The 18,310-nt window shown below is 41.0% G+C and overlaps 1 protein-coding gene across 4 annotated transcripts; it reads left to right on the forward strand.

Moving 5' to 3' along the window:
- Positions 1-8,975: 8,975 nt before the first annotated feature.
- On the forward strand, positions 8,976-17,538 carry LOC132630950 (ethylene-overproduction protein 1-like). Of its 4 annotated transcripts, XR_009578748.1 has the most exons (5): positions 8,978-11,282; positions 11,677-11,968; positions 12,052-12,361; positions 15,345-15,442; positions 16,875-17,011. XR_009578748.1 is itself a non-coding variant. In XM_060346529.1 (4 exons), the coding sequence occupies exons 1-4, from the start codon at positions 9,139-9,141 to the stop codon at positions 16,804-16,806; spliced, it is 2,754 nt and encodes a 917-aa protein (XP_060202512.1). In that variant the 5' UTR covers positions 8,978-9,138; the 3' UTR covers positions 16,807-16,937. The 4 variants fall into 4 exon arrangements, 3 of the variants coding, with proteins under 3 accessions (XP_060202513.1, XP_060202512.1, XP_060202511.1); XM_060346529.1 differs by lacking the exon at positions 15,345-15,442 and having other exon boundaries at positions 16,799-16,937; XM_060346528.1 differs by lacking the exon at positions 15,345-15,442 and having other exon boundaries at positions 8,981-11,282; positions 16,875-17,538.
- Positions 17,539-18,310: the final 772 nt, after the last annotated feature.

Consider the following 18,310-nt stretch of genomic DNA (forward strand, 5'->3'; position numbering starts at 1 on the left):
CACTGACTAACAAACTCAGCAATATCTTTCTTCATGCCGTCCCACCAATACAAACACCTGAGGTCCCGATACATTTTAGTGGAACCAGGATGAACAGAATACCGTGCATTATGGGCCTCGCCCATAATCTGCCGCCGTAAGCCCGCAACATCCGGTACACAGAACCTGCCGTCGTACAATAATACTCCTTCAGGCGAGATTTCGAACTGAGTCGTTGCTTTATTAAGGGCCACACCCCTGTACTGAATCAAAGTAGGATCCTCAAACTGGCGCTGCTTTACCTCCTGAATAATAGATGACTCAGCAACCGGGCGAACAGAAATCCCAGAATCTCCAGAATCGGCCAAACGAACTCCGAGGCTGGCCAGCTGATGAATATCGCGAACCAAATCTCTCTTATCAGATGGGACGTCAGCCAGACTGCCTACGGACTTGCGGCTAAGCGCATCAGCTACCACGTTGGCTTTCCCTGGATGGTACAAAATATCAACGTCGTAGTCCTTTAGTAACTCAAGCCACCTCCGCTGCCGCAAATTTAGTTCCTTCTGTCTGAAAATATACTGGAGACTTTTATGGTCCGTATAGATATCAACATGGACCCCATATAAATAATGCCGCCAAATCTTCAGAGCATGAATCACCGCGGCCAACTCAAGATCATGAGTGGGATAGTTTTTCTCGTGCGGTCTGAGCTGCCGGGAAGCATAGGCTATGACTCGACCGTGCTGCATCAATACACATCCTATCCCAATACCAGAGGCGTCACAATAGACAACATACCCGTCAGCTCCCTCCGGAAGAGCCAAAACTGGTGCTGTAATCAATCTCTCCTTCAGCATCTGAAAGCTGCGCTCGCAAGCATCTGTCCACTGGAATTTTGCTGCTTTCTGGGTAAGCCTCGTCAGTGGTGCTGCAATAGAAGAGAAGTCCTCCACAAACCTACGATAATACCCAGCCAATCCCAGAAAACTGCGCACCTCAGTCGGTGTAGTAGGCCTGGGCCAATTCTGCACAGCCTCAATCTTCTGCGTGTCAACCCGAATACCATCTGCGCCGACAATATGGCCCAAGAATGCCACAGAAGTCAACCAGAACTCACACTTAGAGAATTTAGCATATAACTCCTGCTGACGGAGAATGCCAAGTACCGTCCTCAAATGATCTGAATGCTCCTCGACTGATCGCGAGTAAATCAGAATATCGTCAATAAACACAATAACAAACATATCCAGGAAAGGCCGAAATACCCGGTTCATCAGATCCATAAATACTGCTGGAGCATTAGTCAGCCCGAAAGACATAACTCTGAACTCATAATGCCCGTACCGAGTCCTGAAAGCAGTCTTCGGGATATCTGACTCCCGTACTCGCACCTGATGGTAACCAGAACGCAGATCTATCTTTGAAAAATGTCTAACACCCTGCAGCTGGTCAAACAAGTCATCAATCCGGGGGAGGGGATATTTATTCTTAATAGTCACCTTATTCAGCTGCCGGTAGTCGATACACATCCGCAATGACCCATCTTTCTTCCTGACAAACAATACCGGCGCCCCCCAGGGTGATGTACTGGGCCTGATAAAACCCTTATCCAGCAAATCTTTCAGCTGCTCCTTCAACTCCTTCAACTCAGCTGGTGCCATTCTGTACGGAGGAATAGATATAGGCTGTGTATCCGGCATCAACTCAATAGTAAAATCAATCTCCCGCTCAGGCGGAAGGCCAGGAAGCTCGTCAGGAAAAACATCTGGAAACTCGCTGACGACCGGAACAGACTGAAGGGTAGGTACCTCCGCGGCAGTATCGTGCACACGAACCAAATGATAAATATAACCCTTCTGGATCATCTTCTTAGCCTTGAGGTATGAAATAAACTTACCCCTCGGCGATGCAGTAGATCCGAACCACTCTATGACTGGTTCCCCTGGAAACTGAAAACGGACTACCTTTTTCTGGCAGTCGACATTAGCATAACAGGAAGACAACCAGTCCATGCCCATAATGACATCAAACTCGAGCATGTCTAACTCTACCAAATCAGCCTTAGTGCTACGATCATAAATGGTCACAGAACAATCCTTATAAATCTGTCTCGCTACAATAAAATCCCCAACTGGCGTAGCTACCTCAAACGGTTCTATAGGCTCAGACACTATCCCAATTTTACTAGCAACAAGCGGGGAAATATACGATAAAGTAGAACCAGGGTCAATCAATGCATATACAGATCTGGAGAAAACCAGCAATGTACCTGTGACGACGTTTGGCGAAGCCTCCTGATCTTGGCGGCTGGCCAAAGCATATATGCGGTTCGAGGGACCGCTAGACCCTGAAGTGCCACCGCGGCCTCGACCGCGTCCTGCCGGTGCTGAAATACCTCGCCCTCCAGGGCGTGCAACTGATGGAGCAGAAGAAGAACCGGCGGCTGACCCTGTCTGCTGAGCAGCACTACCAGAACCGCTAGCCAATGGACAATCTCTCATAAAGTGGCCCTGACCGCCACAAGAAAAACAAGCTCCCGTCGCTCGGTAACACTCCCCGGGATGTGACTTCCCGCAATGAGGACAACGGGGCCTGGGTGGTCTGGCCTGGCTGGGACCCCTGGGTACCTGTGAACCTGCCACTCTGGAGCTCTGACCGGCCCCAGACGGTCCTGTACTATCGAATCTCCGGCTACCTGACTGAGTACCCCGGCCGGAGGGAGGAAAATATCTGTCAGACTGCTGCTGCTGCTGAGGCTGTCCGCCTCGAGAATCCCCTGAATAACCCACGGATCTATCCCTCTTGGGCGGCCTCCTGTCTCGATCTCTGCCAGCAGGATCAGATCTGCGACGGTCCTCCATACCCATCGCATAGGCCTGAAGCCGGGAAATGTCCATGTCTGCCTGCAATGACACTGCCATACAACTATCAACCAAATACCGGTCCAATCCCATAACATATCTGTGCATCCGATCGGACATATCTGCTACCACGGCCGGTGCATATCGGGCCAGAGAATCAAACTCAAGGTTATACTCGCGAACACTCCGACCCCTCTGCTGCAGACGTAAGAATCGATCAGCCCATGCCCGCCGTAACTCTGGTGGCAAAAAGTGGCGGGTGAATGCTGTCACAAACTGATCCCAAGTGGCTGGAGGGGCACCCTCTCCTCTAGACAGCTCCCAAGTCTCGTACCAGTGGGTGGCCACATCTCGAAGCCGGTGCGAAGCCAGCTCAACTGACTCAGTCTCTGAAGCCCTGACCAAGTCCAGTGAGCGTCGCATCCCCCGAATAAAGTCGTGGGGGTCCTCGTCGGGCTTAGACCCGAAGAACTCTGGAGGGCCACATAGCAAAAACTCCCGAACTCTCAGGCTGTCCCGTCTGTCATCATCATCGTCGTCCCTCCGCCCGCGCCTGCGAGCCTGACCTGCTACCAGTGTAGTCAACAGCTGTACAGCCTCCCTCAGGGTCCTATCCTCCGCCCCTGGCTGAGGAGCTGGAGTCTCAGGTACGGGTACACGGACCTCTGGAGCTGCTGAAGGTCCTGCCCCAGGCTGTACTAGTGGGGGTGTAGCAGACCCCTCAGACTGTGGCACATCCTCAGGAAAATCATATACACGAGCCCGGGTAGCTCGCTGTGCCTGGCTAGTCTCCCCAATCCTCGCCTTGCCCTTCTGGGCTGCCGTTGCCTTCTTCGGAGGCATCACTGCAAACACGAAGGCGAGTTAGATCAAAATCATCCTATTAGCACAGCTCTATCGCACGATCTAAGATTACAAAGAAAGTAACATCCTAAATGCCCTGTAGCTTCCCGTTTATAGATGTGGTGCACAACACATCGATAAACAAGACTCTACGAGACACGGCCTGTAGACATTCCGAGGACAAACCGCTCTGATACCACTTTTGTCACGACCCAGCCCCGTGGGCCGCGACTGGCACCCTACCTGGGCGTCCAGACCAAATCGCATATTCATTTCCGAATCCAAACTTATTTCAGAATTTTCAAAAGTTATATCAGACATAATTTATATCGAAAATCTGTCTTAAGCGGTCATATCAAATCAATCTCAAACAAAGCGGCGGAATAGACATCGCCGGTCAAAATACAAATATATACAAAAGGGCCATTTGGGGCCATCATATCAAACAGACCGCTGTAAGACCCGAAAGCAAAATCGGACAACATACACGTAGGACCCTCGCCCCACAAAGATGACTACAGGCCTCTACGAATTTAAAACATAACATATGGCGAGACAGGGCCTCGCCGTACCCAAACTGTCAAATATACAAAACATATACAGAGTAAAGGAGTCTGTACCAAGAGTGGACTCCGGACCAAGTAAGAGTACTCCGGAAAGCAAGAAGCGAAGCCTACTGCGGAGGATCACCGATGTCTGCACCTGCGGGCATAAAACGCAGCCCCCGGAGAGAGGGGGTCAGTACGAAATATGTACTGAGTATGTAAAGCACGGAGTACAGAATTATGGATCAAAACCGAAAGCAAATCAAATGTCAAAGTGGGGTACAAACTGGTATGTCAAAATCTGTATCAAAATCATATACATATGTTTTATGCAATTAAAATTATGCAAACGCTTGAGAATGTGGTCGCCACTCCGACGCTGGCGCCACACACAGCATAACACCAGAAGGTTTCAAATCTCCGTACATCTCCGAACATAATCATAATCATCGGTGAGCATATCGCGTCCCGAGCCATATCACAGCATAACTCCAAACGGAACCGGGCCCTATGGCGAAGCCTCGGAAACCGTAACACAGCATACGGCCGAATTCATCATACAACGCACGAATCAAAACCGGCCCGGGAACCGGTGAACGAAGTCATAATAAGGCACGAGCGGAGTCGTGAGCAAGCAAATGCAAATCGTATTTCAAAATAGTCTTTCAAAGCAAAGTGAACTCATAAGTCATTTTAGAATACAAAATAGTCGAATACTTAGCCGACATAAAGTTTCATTTTGCAAAACGTTTCCAAAATGGTCCATATAGTTCGGAACATAGATTAGCGCATCGCATAGTCCAAACATACCCCGTAGGAGGATGTTCCAAAGATCGGAAGTGGTACTTTCAACTTTATTCTCACAGGTGGCCCGAAGGGCAAATCGGGCATTTTGGGGTAGCGGACCCACCTCGAGTCGAAGTGAGGTGGCGAACATATGTTTACGAGCAGTTATATGCCAAGGGTCATACATAATCATTTCTAGGTTACCCGACCACATTTTGATAGGTTTCGGACGAATAATGGCATTCTAGCCAAAAGGGAGCCTTTAGGCTTCAATCGAATTGAATGAATAGTAACTTTCCTGTGGATCGGGTTTCGAGGAGCAGAAATGCTCCGGAAGGTCTCATATTCAACTAACACACTAAGATATGCCAAATAAAGAATTGGGAAGCTTTACATACCTCACAGACGTCGTAAGCTCTTCCAAAAGTCCCGTCCCGTTTCGTCAAAAATCTGCAAATGATCAAAGTTACCCAATGAGATCCTTAGGCTCAAAAAAATGCCTTTAACTCCATATTTGCCTACCGAAATTTCGGCAGCATTTCCCCTATAAATCTAACATCCCCGAGACTTAGCTCGGCTCAAAATACAACAACAACAACAGCCCACACATCAACAAACAACACAAACAACAATCAAGCCATTCTAGCTTCAAAATTCCACTTTGTTATCTAAATTGGCAACTTCCATTCAAACTTTCAAAACTCCAATTCTACATCTACATAATTGGATTCATTTCCACATTCAAACTTATACAATCACAATCTAACTACAATCCAAGCCATACCCGAAATTACACCAAAATCCATTATGTTCCATAATTCTTCAAAACAATCAAAAGTGCACGACGAACATTCTAACTCACGTCGTTTCATTCCGAATTCATTAACATCATTATAAGTTCATATCAAAAGTCTCTAGCACCCTAAATATACAATGATATACATAAAGATACAAAGGATATACACTTTCCGATAATATCCGAATTCGTTTTCCACCGCCAATTTAATTCAACAATCAATCATTTACGATATAAGAATCACAACAACACATTATACCAACTTAGCCAAGATCAATTCACACCAATTTTTCCTTCTATGGCTCTCGGCCAAACCCACTACAAACACACACCCACGACTTTCTATTTACGTTAAAATTACGGGATTCTCGTCTACTTCCAATCCTTAACACATTCATAGCAATTCTATAACATTAGAGGGGCAAGATTCTTACCTTTTACTAACTTTCCGACTTGTCGCAAACGGAATCCTTGTGCCAAACCAATTATACCACGTCGGAGAGCGTCTTGAGTATTTCTTAATTATGTAGAAACCAAGATTTTTGGATCACTAAACAAACTTGGGAATTTCTTTTTCCCTTCTACACTATTCACGGCCGAACCCCTTCTTTCTTGTGTTCTTGAATTTTTTTGATTTTTTTCTTGAATAATGCTAAGTGTTCCTCATATATATCCACTTAGGGGTCATGTGCATAGCACATGCCCCTTTTAAAAATGGATTTGGGCCACACTATGGCCGGCCCCCATTTGATCTTGGGCCTTGATTTTGCATTGCATTTTCTTGGCCCAATTCGAGAAAAGTCCCGTTTTGTAATTCCCGAAACTAATTTCCGAAATTCCAAATTTATCCTCGGCCTTCCCCGAGGTCTTAGCATTAAAGATTTCACAACCAACATAGTCATATTCTCACAAATTAATTTATACCCTTCTAACACCCAAGTCATAATTATTTCTCGATTTCCAATTGTACGAAAACACGGGACATAACAAGAATGAACCTGAAATAATATATATATATATATATATATATATAAACAATTTAGATTAGATTTAACCTGAAATAAACAAATAATTAATAAATTATTTTACTTTTTTGTAAAAGTCAAACCTGTGTGTCGACGGCCTCCTGAGATGCCTGGTGAGAGGGCTCCTGAGCGGCCCCCGAAGCAGGAGATGCAGATGGTGCCGTATCAAACACGAAGTCCTCGAACATGGAGTCGTCGAAGTGCAGATGTAGGCCACCCTGTAGATCACGAACCGGCCGCTCACCCTGTGGATCACGAACTGGTGGATGTGGAAATGAAGGCCAGGGCACATAATTTGAAAAAGGGTCCGGCGTATACAGAGGTGTCTGTGAAGTCGACGGCCGGGAATGAGAAGTCGATGGGATATCTGTAGTTGCCGGCTGGTAAGAACTCGGCGGGATCTCTAAAGTCGACGGAGCCTCATCACCTCTGCCAGCCCTACCACCTCTACGACGGCCACCAACTCCTCGGCGACCACGACCACCTGCTGCCCCAGGTGGGGCACCGGGAACACGCTCATGGAGACACTCAAAGTCATGTGCCTGTCTCATACCAGTCTCGGCAAGCTCAATCATCTGTGCTGCATACTCCGCCGTCTCGGCCTAGTCCACACCCATATCTGATATAGTCATTTAAAAAACATTTTATCAGTCGTCGTTTTAAAAAAAAAATATATATTTTGTGTTTAATTACACACACTTAAATATACAATGGACGTCCATCAACCTGTAGCCCATAAATGACCTCCACATCCTGAAGGGTAATGGTAGTCTCACCGGTGCAGAGATGAAATATGTGTGTCTCCTGTCGCCACCTCTCAATCAATGCCGTCACTAGCGACCTATCGTGTTGTATCCGACCAACTTCGACGCACCGGTAAATACCGCCCCGACGTAGTATATCCAGGACACGAGGATGTGGGGGGCGAGCAGCTAAGATCTCCCATGCTAAGTCCCCTAACCGGGTACGAACCTGAGACTCAGGTTGCAGGTCGGATGTCCATATATGTTGCGACCTATGCTCGGGCTGCAGATACAGTAACTCTCGGTCGAAGGGCCCCGGATCAAGAGGGTGGTGATCCATCTGTTTTACGCATAATCAATCATTAACAAGTAGTATTAGTTATGTAATCTTTTATCAAAAATTTTATTAAGGATTGTGGTGACCCATCTGTTTTAAGTATTTTAAATCAATCATTAATAAGTAATATTAGTTATGTAATCTTTTATCGAAAATTTTATTAAGGATTGTGGTGACCCATCTGTTTTACGTATTTTAAATAAATAATTAACAAGTAATATTAGTTATGTAACCTTTTATCGAAAATTAAATTAAGGGTTTTCAATCCTAAACTAAGGGTTTTCGATCCTAAAATATAAAGATTAAAAATTAATAAGTCAAATAATTAACAATTAGTTAGCATACAATTAGTATAAATAATTAATAAATAAACAATTAACTAACTAATCAAATAATTAACAAGTTATTATCATATATTTAATAAATAAACAATTAAGTAACTAATCAAAAAATTAATAAATTATTATCGTATATTTAACAAATAAACAATTAATTAACTAATGAAACAATTAAGAAATTATTAACAAATAAACAATTGGCTTAACAAAAACTAAATAAATAATTAGTCAGTCTAACAATTGCAATTGCTAGTCTAACAATTAATAAATACTTAAGTCGCTAATCGAACAATTAACAAATACTAAATAAACAAGCAATAAATAATTAACTAATTAACAATAGATAAACAAATTAAAAAAAAAATAGGGCAGTCACCACTGCGGACTGCCCAAAAACGTACCAAATAAATGCGCATTCCACCACACCACAGATCCCTCCCACCACACCTAAGGTAATAATATATTTAGCAATGTAATAAAAAATTCGTAGTAAAATACCTAGAATGAAGGTGTTTTTGAGTTTTCAAAATGAGCTCCGCGCCGCTCTATTCCAAAATCTAACCTTAGAAGCTTATTCCTAACTTCAATATACCAAGAATATTGAGTTTTGGATTGAAAAACAACACGAAAATAGCGTTTTGGGGGTGGGGGACCGCTGAAAATGATGTTAATGGCGGTGGGGTGAGATGGTCGGGTCTGTGGTGGGGAAGGAGGGGCGAATTTATGTTGCCTCCATTTCGTGCGTGAAAGACCCAAGTTACATTTTTGCAGTTTGATCCTTTCACGCACTAACGTACTAATGTTTTTATTTTTTTGTGCTAGCTTGATTCAATTTTTTTTTTTTTTTTTTGCCCTACAAAAGATGCGGATTCGCCACAGTTGATGGTTGAACCTGCATATCACCACCACGCACGCCCTCTTACCTCAACTCTTTTGTATGGTGGTGATATATGCAGAGCAAAAGTTGAACAGTCAATTAAATTATTGACAAGGGGGTTAGTTATTAGATTCATGTCTACTTGTACAGAGAATGAAAGTGAAGGAAAGGAGGAATGTTGTGAAATTTCGAAATCAAGATTTGTAAGTCTCATCCGTCAACTGTCTCACAGTATGCGTGGTTTCAAGCTCAAAGACCGTTGTAAGACTACTCAAGTCCATGCTTACAACCCATCTCAAACTTCCACTAGTAACCCTTTTCCCAAGCTCCAGTACCCTACAATCAACTCCATTTTGGCAGAATCTGCTGATACTGTGTCACTATCAACAGCTTTTCTTCCCTATGGGCTTCCAAGAAGTGATTCTTTTGAGCCCCAAGTTGAGCCTTGTCTCAAATCTGTTGATTTTGTTGAATCTTTAGCTGAGCTTTACCGCAAAGTTGAGATGACCCAAGATTTTGGTAAGGCTTTGGTTTATGTAGAGCAGTACGCTGTGTTGTACAGCCTTGGTGATCCAAAGTTGCTGCGTAGGTGTCTTCAATCGGCTCGTCGTCATGCTGTTGATGTGCATTCCAAGGTGGTTTTGTCAGCTTGGTTGAGGTTTGAGAGGAGAGAGGATGAGTTAGTTGGATCATCAGCTTTGGATTGTATTGGGAGACTTGTTGAATGCCCCAAGGCTGCTTTGCTACATGGCTATGATCCTGTTTTTGGTCATTGCCAATGTCATCATGGACTTGGAGCACCTAATAATGAGATTGAGATCTCTCATTTTGGTAACTCAGACTCACAAGTTTGCTTCTGCATAGGCAAAGAGGAAATCAACTGTATTCGAGGTAAAATTGCAGCTCTTTCTGCTCCATTAAAATCAATGTTGTATGGTCATTTCATTGAGTCTGATAAGGAAAGAATTGATTTTACACACATTGGTATATCTGTGGATGGAATGAGAGCTGTAGATTTCTTTAGTAGGACAAGAAGATTAGATTCTTACCCAGCCAACATACTTCTTGAGCTTCTTTCATTTGCAAATAGATTCTGTTGTGAGGAAATGAAATCTGCTTCTGATTGTTACTTGGCCTCTTTGGTTTCTGATATCGATGAGGCATTGCTTCTTATTGATTATGCTCTGGAGGAGAGAGCACATCTGCTCGTGGCGTCTTGCCTGCAGCTGATGCTAAGAGAGCTTCCAGGTTATTTGTATAATCCAAAAGTTCTCAACACATTTTGTAGCTCTGCAGCTAGAGAGAGACTTGCCCCTGTTTTTGGGCAAGCTTCTTTTCTGTTATATTATTTCCTTAGCCATGTAGCATTAGAAGATAACATGACGTCCAAAGTTACAGTTATGTTGTTGGAGAGATTGAAGGAGTGTGCTAGTGAAAGATGGCAAAAGGCACTAGCTTTGCATCAACTTGGGTGTGTGTTTCTTGAAAGGAAGGATTACAAGGAAGCTCAGCATTGTTTTGAGATGGCAATTGAGGCTGGTCATGTTTATTCTTTAGTAGGTGTTGCACGAACTAAATTCAAGCAAGGGCGGCGGTTTTTGGCTTCTGAGCTAATTAATGGTATTATTTCAGAGAATAAACCTACAGGGTGGATGTACCAAGAGAGGTCTTTGTACAGCGTAGGCAAACAAAAGATTTTGGATGTCAATGATGCCACCAGATTGGATCCCACCCTTTCTTTTCCATACAAATACAGAGCCATTACGATGGTGGAAGAGAGCCAGTTTGAGGCTGCTATCGTGGAGATAAATAGAATTGTTGGTTTTAAGGTCTCTCCAGACTGCCTTGAACTGCGGGCTTGGTTTTTTATTGCACTTGAGGATTATGAATCTGCTATAAGAGATATCCGGGCATTGTTGACTCTAGAGCCAAACTATATGATGTTTCTTGGAAAAATGAGGGCTGACCACCTGGTTGAGCTTCTCAGTCTGCACGTTCAGCCATGGAGTCCTGCAGATTGCTGGATGCAACTCTATGATCGATGGTCATCTGTTGATGATATTGGTTCACTGGCTGTTATACACCAGATGCTCATAAATGATCCTGGGAGGAGCATTCTGCGATTCAGGCAATCTCTGCTCCTATTACGGTAATTTTTTATTTTTGCTGCAAGTTTATGCTGTATGCACAATTCCGACCAAGCAAAAAGGAAAAGACTGGTCAATGTGATGAGAGATAGACTTTTATAGAACCATATTTTGCCGTCACATATGGTATGTTATGCTCAAACTGCATGAAGTTGCACATTAAGCCCAGCTTTAAGTTATGAGACCGTGTTGTGAAAATTGAAATGGATAACATACGAAACAACTTTATTGTAACTATCTTTATTTGGATTGAATCGATAAATGTGGATGACATATAAATTAGATTTTGGGGACTGGCTGGAAATATATAGGTCATTCTTAGACAGAAAAGCCTTATCATGGGCTAACTTTCCATGATAGAAGCACATCCTATTACCTAACACATTTTACCTGCAGGTTAAATTGTCAAAAAGCTGCAATGCGCAGTTTGCGCCTGGCCCTGAATCATTCCACCTTCTCATATGAAAGGCTTGTGTATGAAGGATGGATTTTATATGACACTGGACATCGTGAAGAAGCACTTGCTAAGGCTGAGGAATCCATTTCTCTCCAAAGGTCATTCGAAGCCTTTTTCCTTAAAGCATACGCTCTAGCCGATACAACTCTGGATTCCGAATCTTCATCTTATGTCATCCAACTGTTGGAGGAAGCACTTAAATGTCCTTCAGATGGTCTTCGCAAGGGACAAGTGGGTCATTTCTCCAAACTAGTTCTATTTCTCTTGGTGATGTTTCTGTAGATGAATTTATTCATGTTATTGTAGTCTTTCAGGCATTAAATAATCTAGGAAGTATTTACGTGGATTGCAATAAGTTGGACCTCGCAGCAGACTGCTATGTTAGTGCCCTCGAGATAAAGCATACAAGAGCGCATCAAGGGTTAGCACGTGTATATCATCTCAAAAACGATAGGAAAGCTGCTTATGAGGAAATGACAAAGCTGATAGACAAGGCTCAGAACAAGGCATCTGCTTATGAAAAACGGTCAGAGTATTGTGATCGTGACATGGCAAATAGTGATCTCAGCATGGCTACAGTATCAGATCCTTTAAGGACTTACCCATATAGATACAGGGCTGCAGGTATATTATCACATTCCCACCCCTTGCTTGTTAGTAAACCAATTTTGTTCAGGAGAGATTGCTAAAATTCTAACTCTAGGATGATGATGTGAATTTGAAGTGAAGTTCCACTATGATTATAAATCTTTTCTTGGTTTCTATTACTAATTGTGATATAAATTCCTGGTGTAACCTAAAGAAGGTTCACAAACAGGAAGCAATATTTGTTGCTTGTGGACTGGGCTTGAACGGATGAATCGTCTTATTGAAAATGTAACTCACTTTTTGGAAGGATTATCACCGTCGATAAAGGATGAACGACCATGTCCAGACTGATAAGAGAAAAACTCAGTGAAATAAAATCACTTGAAAGAGCCTTCTTTATATAGGAGAATACCTTCTCTTTTCTTCTTCTCAGGATTGAGATCTAGGACTCTTACAATTTGAATGAGGTCAGCAGAATCACATTTTTGGTGAAAACACTCTTTCTTTTTTCCGCAAAGGTCCTGTTGTATAAAACCTATTGGCCAAATAAATAAGTGGCCCCTTAAAATTGCCATGATTTTTCATTTTGACACCTTAACTAGAATTTGTTCTTATTAGACACTTCAAATATGATTTAAAGTGTGCCTATTGAACACAAACTGCCAATATGAAAAAACAACGTGTTCCAAGAAATGCCTTAGGGCACGGGAGTTGATCCAAATAATATTTTTCCTTGTTTGCTTTTCCTTGAAAAAACATATTTTCTCTCCTCAGTCCTCCATTACGCCACCTCCATTGTTGCTGCCATCCTCCTCCTCCTTCCTTCTTCTGCTGCCACCTTTCTCCATGAACTTTCATTTTCTGAAAATAAGAAAGAAAAAGGGAAATAGGAAGAAAATAGTTGAAGAGAAAAAAGGGCCTTCTTTTCAAGTAGAACGAACAGAGTCGAAACACTAGTGGCAAAAAGCAGTAGATAACATACTACACACTAATTTACATACAGCATACCCAGTGAAATCCCACAAGTGGGGTCTGGGGAGGGTAAGATGTACGCAGACCTTACCTCTACCTTTATGGGGTAGAGAGGTTGTTTCCGATAGACCCTTAGCTCAAAAGAAATATAATCAATGCAGGATTGTAAGAGAAATACGACAACAAATTATCAAGATACAGAACAAATGGAGCAATACATAGTAATACACACGTAAGGATACTGATCTACGCGATACAAAAATAATACCACTACGAAAAGGAGAGAGAGGATGGAAAGTCTAGCCCGCTACCTGCCTCACACACAGCGCGACGAAACTCAGCTACCTACTAACCTTCTATCCTAATCTCGACCTCCAAAGCTTCCTATCTAAGGTGATGTCCTCAGTCAGCTGAAGTTGTGTCATGTCCTGTCTAATCACTTCCCCCCAGTTCTTCTTCGGCCTACCTCTACCTCTCCTAATTCCTACGACCGCCAATCTCTCACACCTCCGAACTGATGCATCTTCACGCATCATAATACCCTTGCTTGTCATCAAAATCAATATTAATTTCTGCTACATTAGCCCAACTAAAAACTGTAGTCTCCCGGGAAGATCCAACTAACTTTTTTTGATAAAGGTAACAAACTTAGTGCCAGCCTCCCATGTCAAATATCTGAATTGAAGCTTCATCAAGCACAGAACACTCACCAGAACTTTTATGAACATCCGCCGTGAAAGTAAGTTTTCGGTGAGTTGAAATTTACGTGCTCAACTAGGGAGAGGAGTTGTTGGGACTTCTTTTTTCAATAAGCTCTGACATTTTTCTCGGCAAGCTATGAGAGTACTTGTGTATAAATTGGGATAAATGTATCTGGTTCTGCTGGATATGTATGCAGCTGAAGAACGGAAATGGCAGAGAAGATGATAGAAAGGGGCATAAATAAGGCGATAGAAGGGTGTGATTTATGTGAAAATCGAATTTCTATTTTATTTTTGGGTCAAAACCCTTCTTTTATTAACATGGCCCAAATGCCACATATCCGTATTTCACTCGTCACTTTGTCATGTTACATCAGCATGTGTATTACATGCACATTATTTTTTTGACCTGTTGTCAGCGAGGTGTTTAATAGGTACAGTTTGAACTTACATTAGGTGTTTAATAGAAACAAGTCCTAGTTGAAGTGTCAAAATGAACAATCATGACAACTTTAGGGGACTGCTTATGTCTAATTTCTTAAAAATCTGTTTACCAAATTTTGAAATTACAGTGCAAAGAAAAATAAACCAGGTAACAAGAGATGCTGGTGGCCTCATATATTTAATTCAGGCAAAGCATCAGTTGAATTCAGTACAATTAAGAGAGATGCATCTCTTTATTGCACCATAGGTTTGACAAGCTATTTTCTTTCATATGATGAATACCCCAATCTTCTTAAGATAAGTTGTTTACACTAATACTCTAATCACTGATATCTTGTCCATCTTTGACGAAGGCAACCTATTGTTCCCAATAGGCAAATGCAGAGAGCTCCTCTTCTTTTGACAAGTAAATTAGTCTTAGAAACAACCGGTACCAAGAAGGTGCTGAGAATATATACTGCTGACTTGTCTCCTCTTATATAAGGAATATAGCAAGACCTTTAAATGATCTTATATTATTTATATATCTTTTAAATTATCAAAAAAGGAAAAAACAAAAGATCATTTACAATACTCTTCCTAGACCAAAAAATATAAATTTTAAAGATCTATCCAGACTTTATACTATAAATTTCTTTCTATCCGGATTATCTTAATGATACATAAACAGGTTTCCAACTGCGACTCTGGCTCTTAGATATCCTCTGCCCTGTCAATTGTTGAGAGTTTGCTGCAGATTCTCTGGCATCACTCAATTGGACTCCAAATATGTTTTGAAACATTGTATATTTGTCATGTTTGCCTGTAGTGTAGTAGAAGGTGATTAGTTGGATTCTTCGTATAGGAAGCATCCACTAGACATTTTAGAACCTCTTCTTTGCATTGTATTATGTGTCAAGCAGGCAAATCCAAGCTATCCTTGGTCTTCTGAATCGTTTTCCATGGTCAGTGATCTTCTTCTTTTCCATGTCGCAGCTTCACCTTATAGCATGATTTAACAGTAAGTCTCCTATCCTTTCTACTCTTTCACATCTTCGTCTAATACCACAATTTCCAGTTTCTGCATCAAAAAGTTCATATCTTCAATCATTTGAGTTCCTTCTAAACTGCAGGTTCCATCCAGTATCTGAGTAAAAATATTCTGCAATTGTGCAGTCTTTAGTTGTGATAAGGCTGTGCTGATCTTTCTGGGAGAAGTTCTTTCTGTGTCAGGCCGTTTGGCTGCTTATCAAAACCATATTCTAACCTTGATTCGGATTTAGGACCAAAAAGAGTGTATAAATGGTACAAATCTTTTTGCATCCGGTGTTTACAAATATCATAGCTAAGTGAAATAGCAGAAAATGCAAAGAAACTAATAATGGTTAAGTGAAAAATAAGATTAGAATACTAAAATTAATTATGATTAATTAAGAAAGTATATATATAAAAATTCATATAATATATTTATTAATTTAGTGTAAATATCAAGTGCGATTAATTTTTTGACATTTAAAAATAGTCTACCAAAGCAGTAGTAATATATATTTATGAAAAATGGCTCAAACAAGTAAAGAAAACTTAATAAGTGAGGGTGGATGCATAAAAATGGTAAAAATACATAGACAGCCATTAAAGTTATCGCGTTTTGTTCATTTAGACACCTTAACTAAGCCTATTACTTATTCGACACCTAACGTATGGCAAAATGTGCCTGTTAAACACCTAATTGATGATATCTGATGCAACTAAAGTGCGTGCTGTTTACATGCTGTTGACATGGCAAAACACCAAATCAAAATATGACACATGGCTATTTCCATTTTATTTTTTATTTTACCTTTGTTTCTCTTTCTCCCCTGACCTCTTTCAATGGGTTCTCTCTCCCGTAACAGGAACCTGCAATCACAACCAGCAGTCCTCTTCTTCATCATCTATATCCATAGCCTGATATCATTCTAAAATTCTCCAAACCCAACGTGCACTTCTTTTTTCACGTGACCTATCAAATGGTCATAACAGCGATTGCATTTTCTGACACTAGGACAATCTCCTACATAATTCTCTTCACTACTTTTTTACGGAGTCAATTTAATATGTTGCCATTTTTTCTTTGTGAATGATGAAATTACGTGGAGATTGAGAGCTTTTGGTTCAGTCTAATCAAACACTGATCTAGACTCTTCATTGGCGGCTTCAGTAAAGTAAATTTGATCCTGTTGAATAAATTCAATTACGTTAAGATTTATTGGCTGGTTAACACAATGTGTTGTTTGTGTATATATATTGATGTTTCGAGTTGCATGGCTGTTTTGCTTCCATATTTGGATGAAATTGTTGGTTCTGCATTTCCCTAAAATTCTTGTACTGAAACTAGGAGGATAAAAAGCTCCTACTGGTCAGGTTGAGTTTGTTGCCTTGTTGGTACTGAATTTAAATGTGGCATGCAACAGTGCTCATGGATGACCAAAGGGAGAGTGAGGCTGTGGAGGAGCTTACAAGAGCCATTTCTTTCAAACCTGACTTGCAAATGCTTAATCTTCGAGCAGCATTCCATGAGTCAATGGCTGATTTCTCACATGCTCTCCAGGATAGTGAAGCCGCCCTCTGCTTGGATCCCAATCATAAGGATACCTTAGATCTGTACAGCCGCACACGTATTCAAGCACAGAAAAACAACTAGTCTTGGGAGTATATTCTGCTTTGAAGTAAAAATCAGAAACTATTTGAGCTTTCAAGATTTGTTCAGATATATGGATGGCTCTCTGCACCACATCCTGATGTGCACGGATTGATGACCTAGATAAACTGGGTAATCATTGAGGAAAGCAGAAATTGGATTGGTGTACATATGATTGACGGACATTGTGGTGAAAACTCCTCCTTGACGAAGCAAAGCAGATCATTTCACAGTGAGCAAAATCAGCAGGCATACGCACGCTCAAACTACTTTCACATTGTTGGTCATTAAGAATTAAAATTCTCAGGTTTTTATCATAATATCCTTTATTTATACAACCTAGAAAGAGGTTAGAAAGTTCAAGAGGAACTTTTCTTTCTCTACTTCTGCTAAACTATAGAGTTGCTGGAATATAATGTGTACAAGTTCACCCTCTTCTGAACATCCAATCCTTCAAATCTGTTCGGGTTAAATTTCAAAGAGAGAAGGAAAAAGGGAAATCTAAGCTAGGATGTTAGTGCGAATAAAACATCATGAGATATACCTAAATATTGATGGTACGCACTTGGGTTCATATGTAATGGGCTTCTATTTGTACGTAAAATTGAGAGGAGAATGACGTATATATACACAAGAATAGAGTATATTTACAAAATATGATGATACTTTTTAGTTTACAAAACATAATAATAGATTTCTTACGGAACATATATGAAAATTTTCGCTCAAAATTTTGTGTGAAAACTGCATGAAATGTGTTATTTCGCTCAATTTTTTGTGTATGAAATACATATTTCTCGCTCAAGGATTAAAATTTTCGCTCAATATTTTGTGTATGAAATATGTATATTTCGCTCAAGGCTTAGAATTCTCACATTTTTCGTATATCGCTTGCCTAGAATTTCGGTCACAATTTCGCGTATGAAAACTGTATAAAATCGGTATGAAATATGTATATAACTGTATAATATTTTTCTAAAATTCATGTTTTTATTTTATGACATAAAATTCATGTTAGGTTTTTGGAAATTTAATACAACTACGATAATATTGTACACAACTTTCATACAGTATTCATACAAATAATACAACATACAAAACTTAAAATTCAATTTTCCTACAAACTCAACATTAATACAATTTTGAATCTCACTTCAAAATTTGAAATTTTTTAAGTCATTCAAAGAGTAAGCCACCATCTCAAATCTT

Source organism: Lycium barbarum, chromosome 3, assembly GCF_019175385.1.
Source record: "Lycium barbarum isolate Lr01 chromosome 3, ASM1917538v2, whole genome shotgun sequence".
NCBI lineage: Eukaryota > Viridiplantae > Streptophyta > Magnoliopsida > Solanales > Solanaceae > Lycium > Lycium barbarum.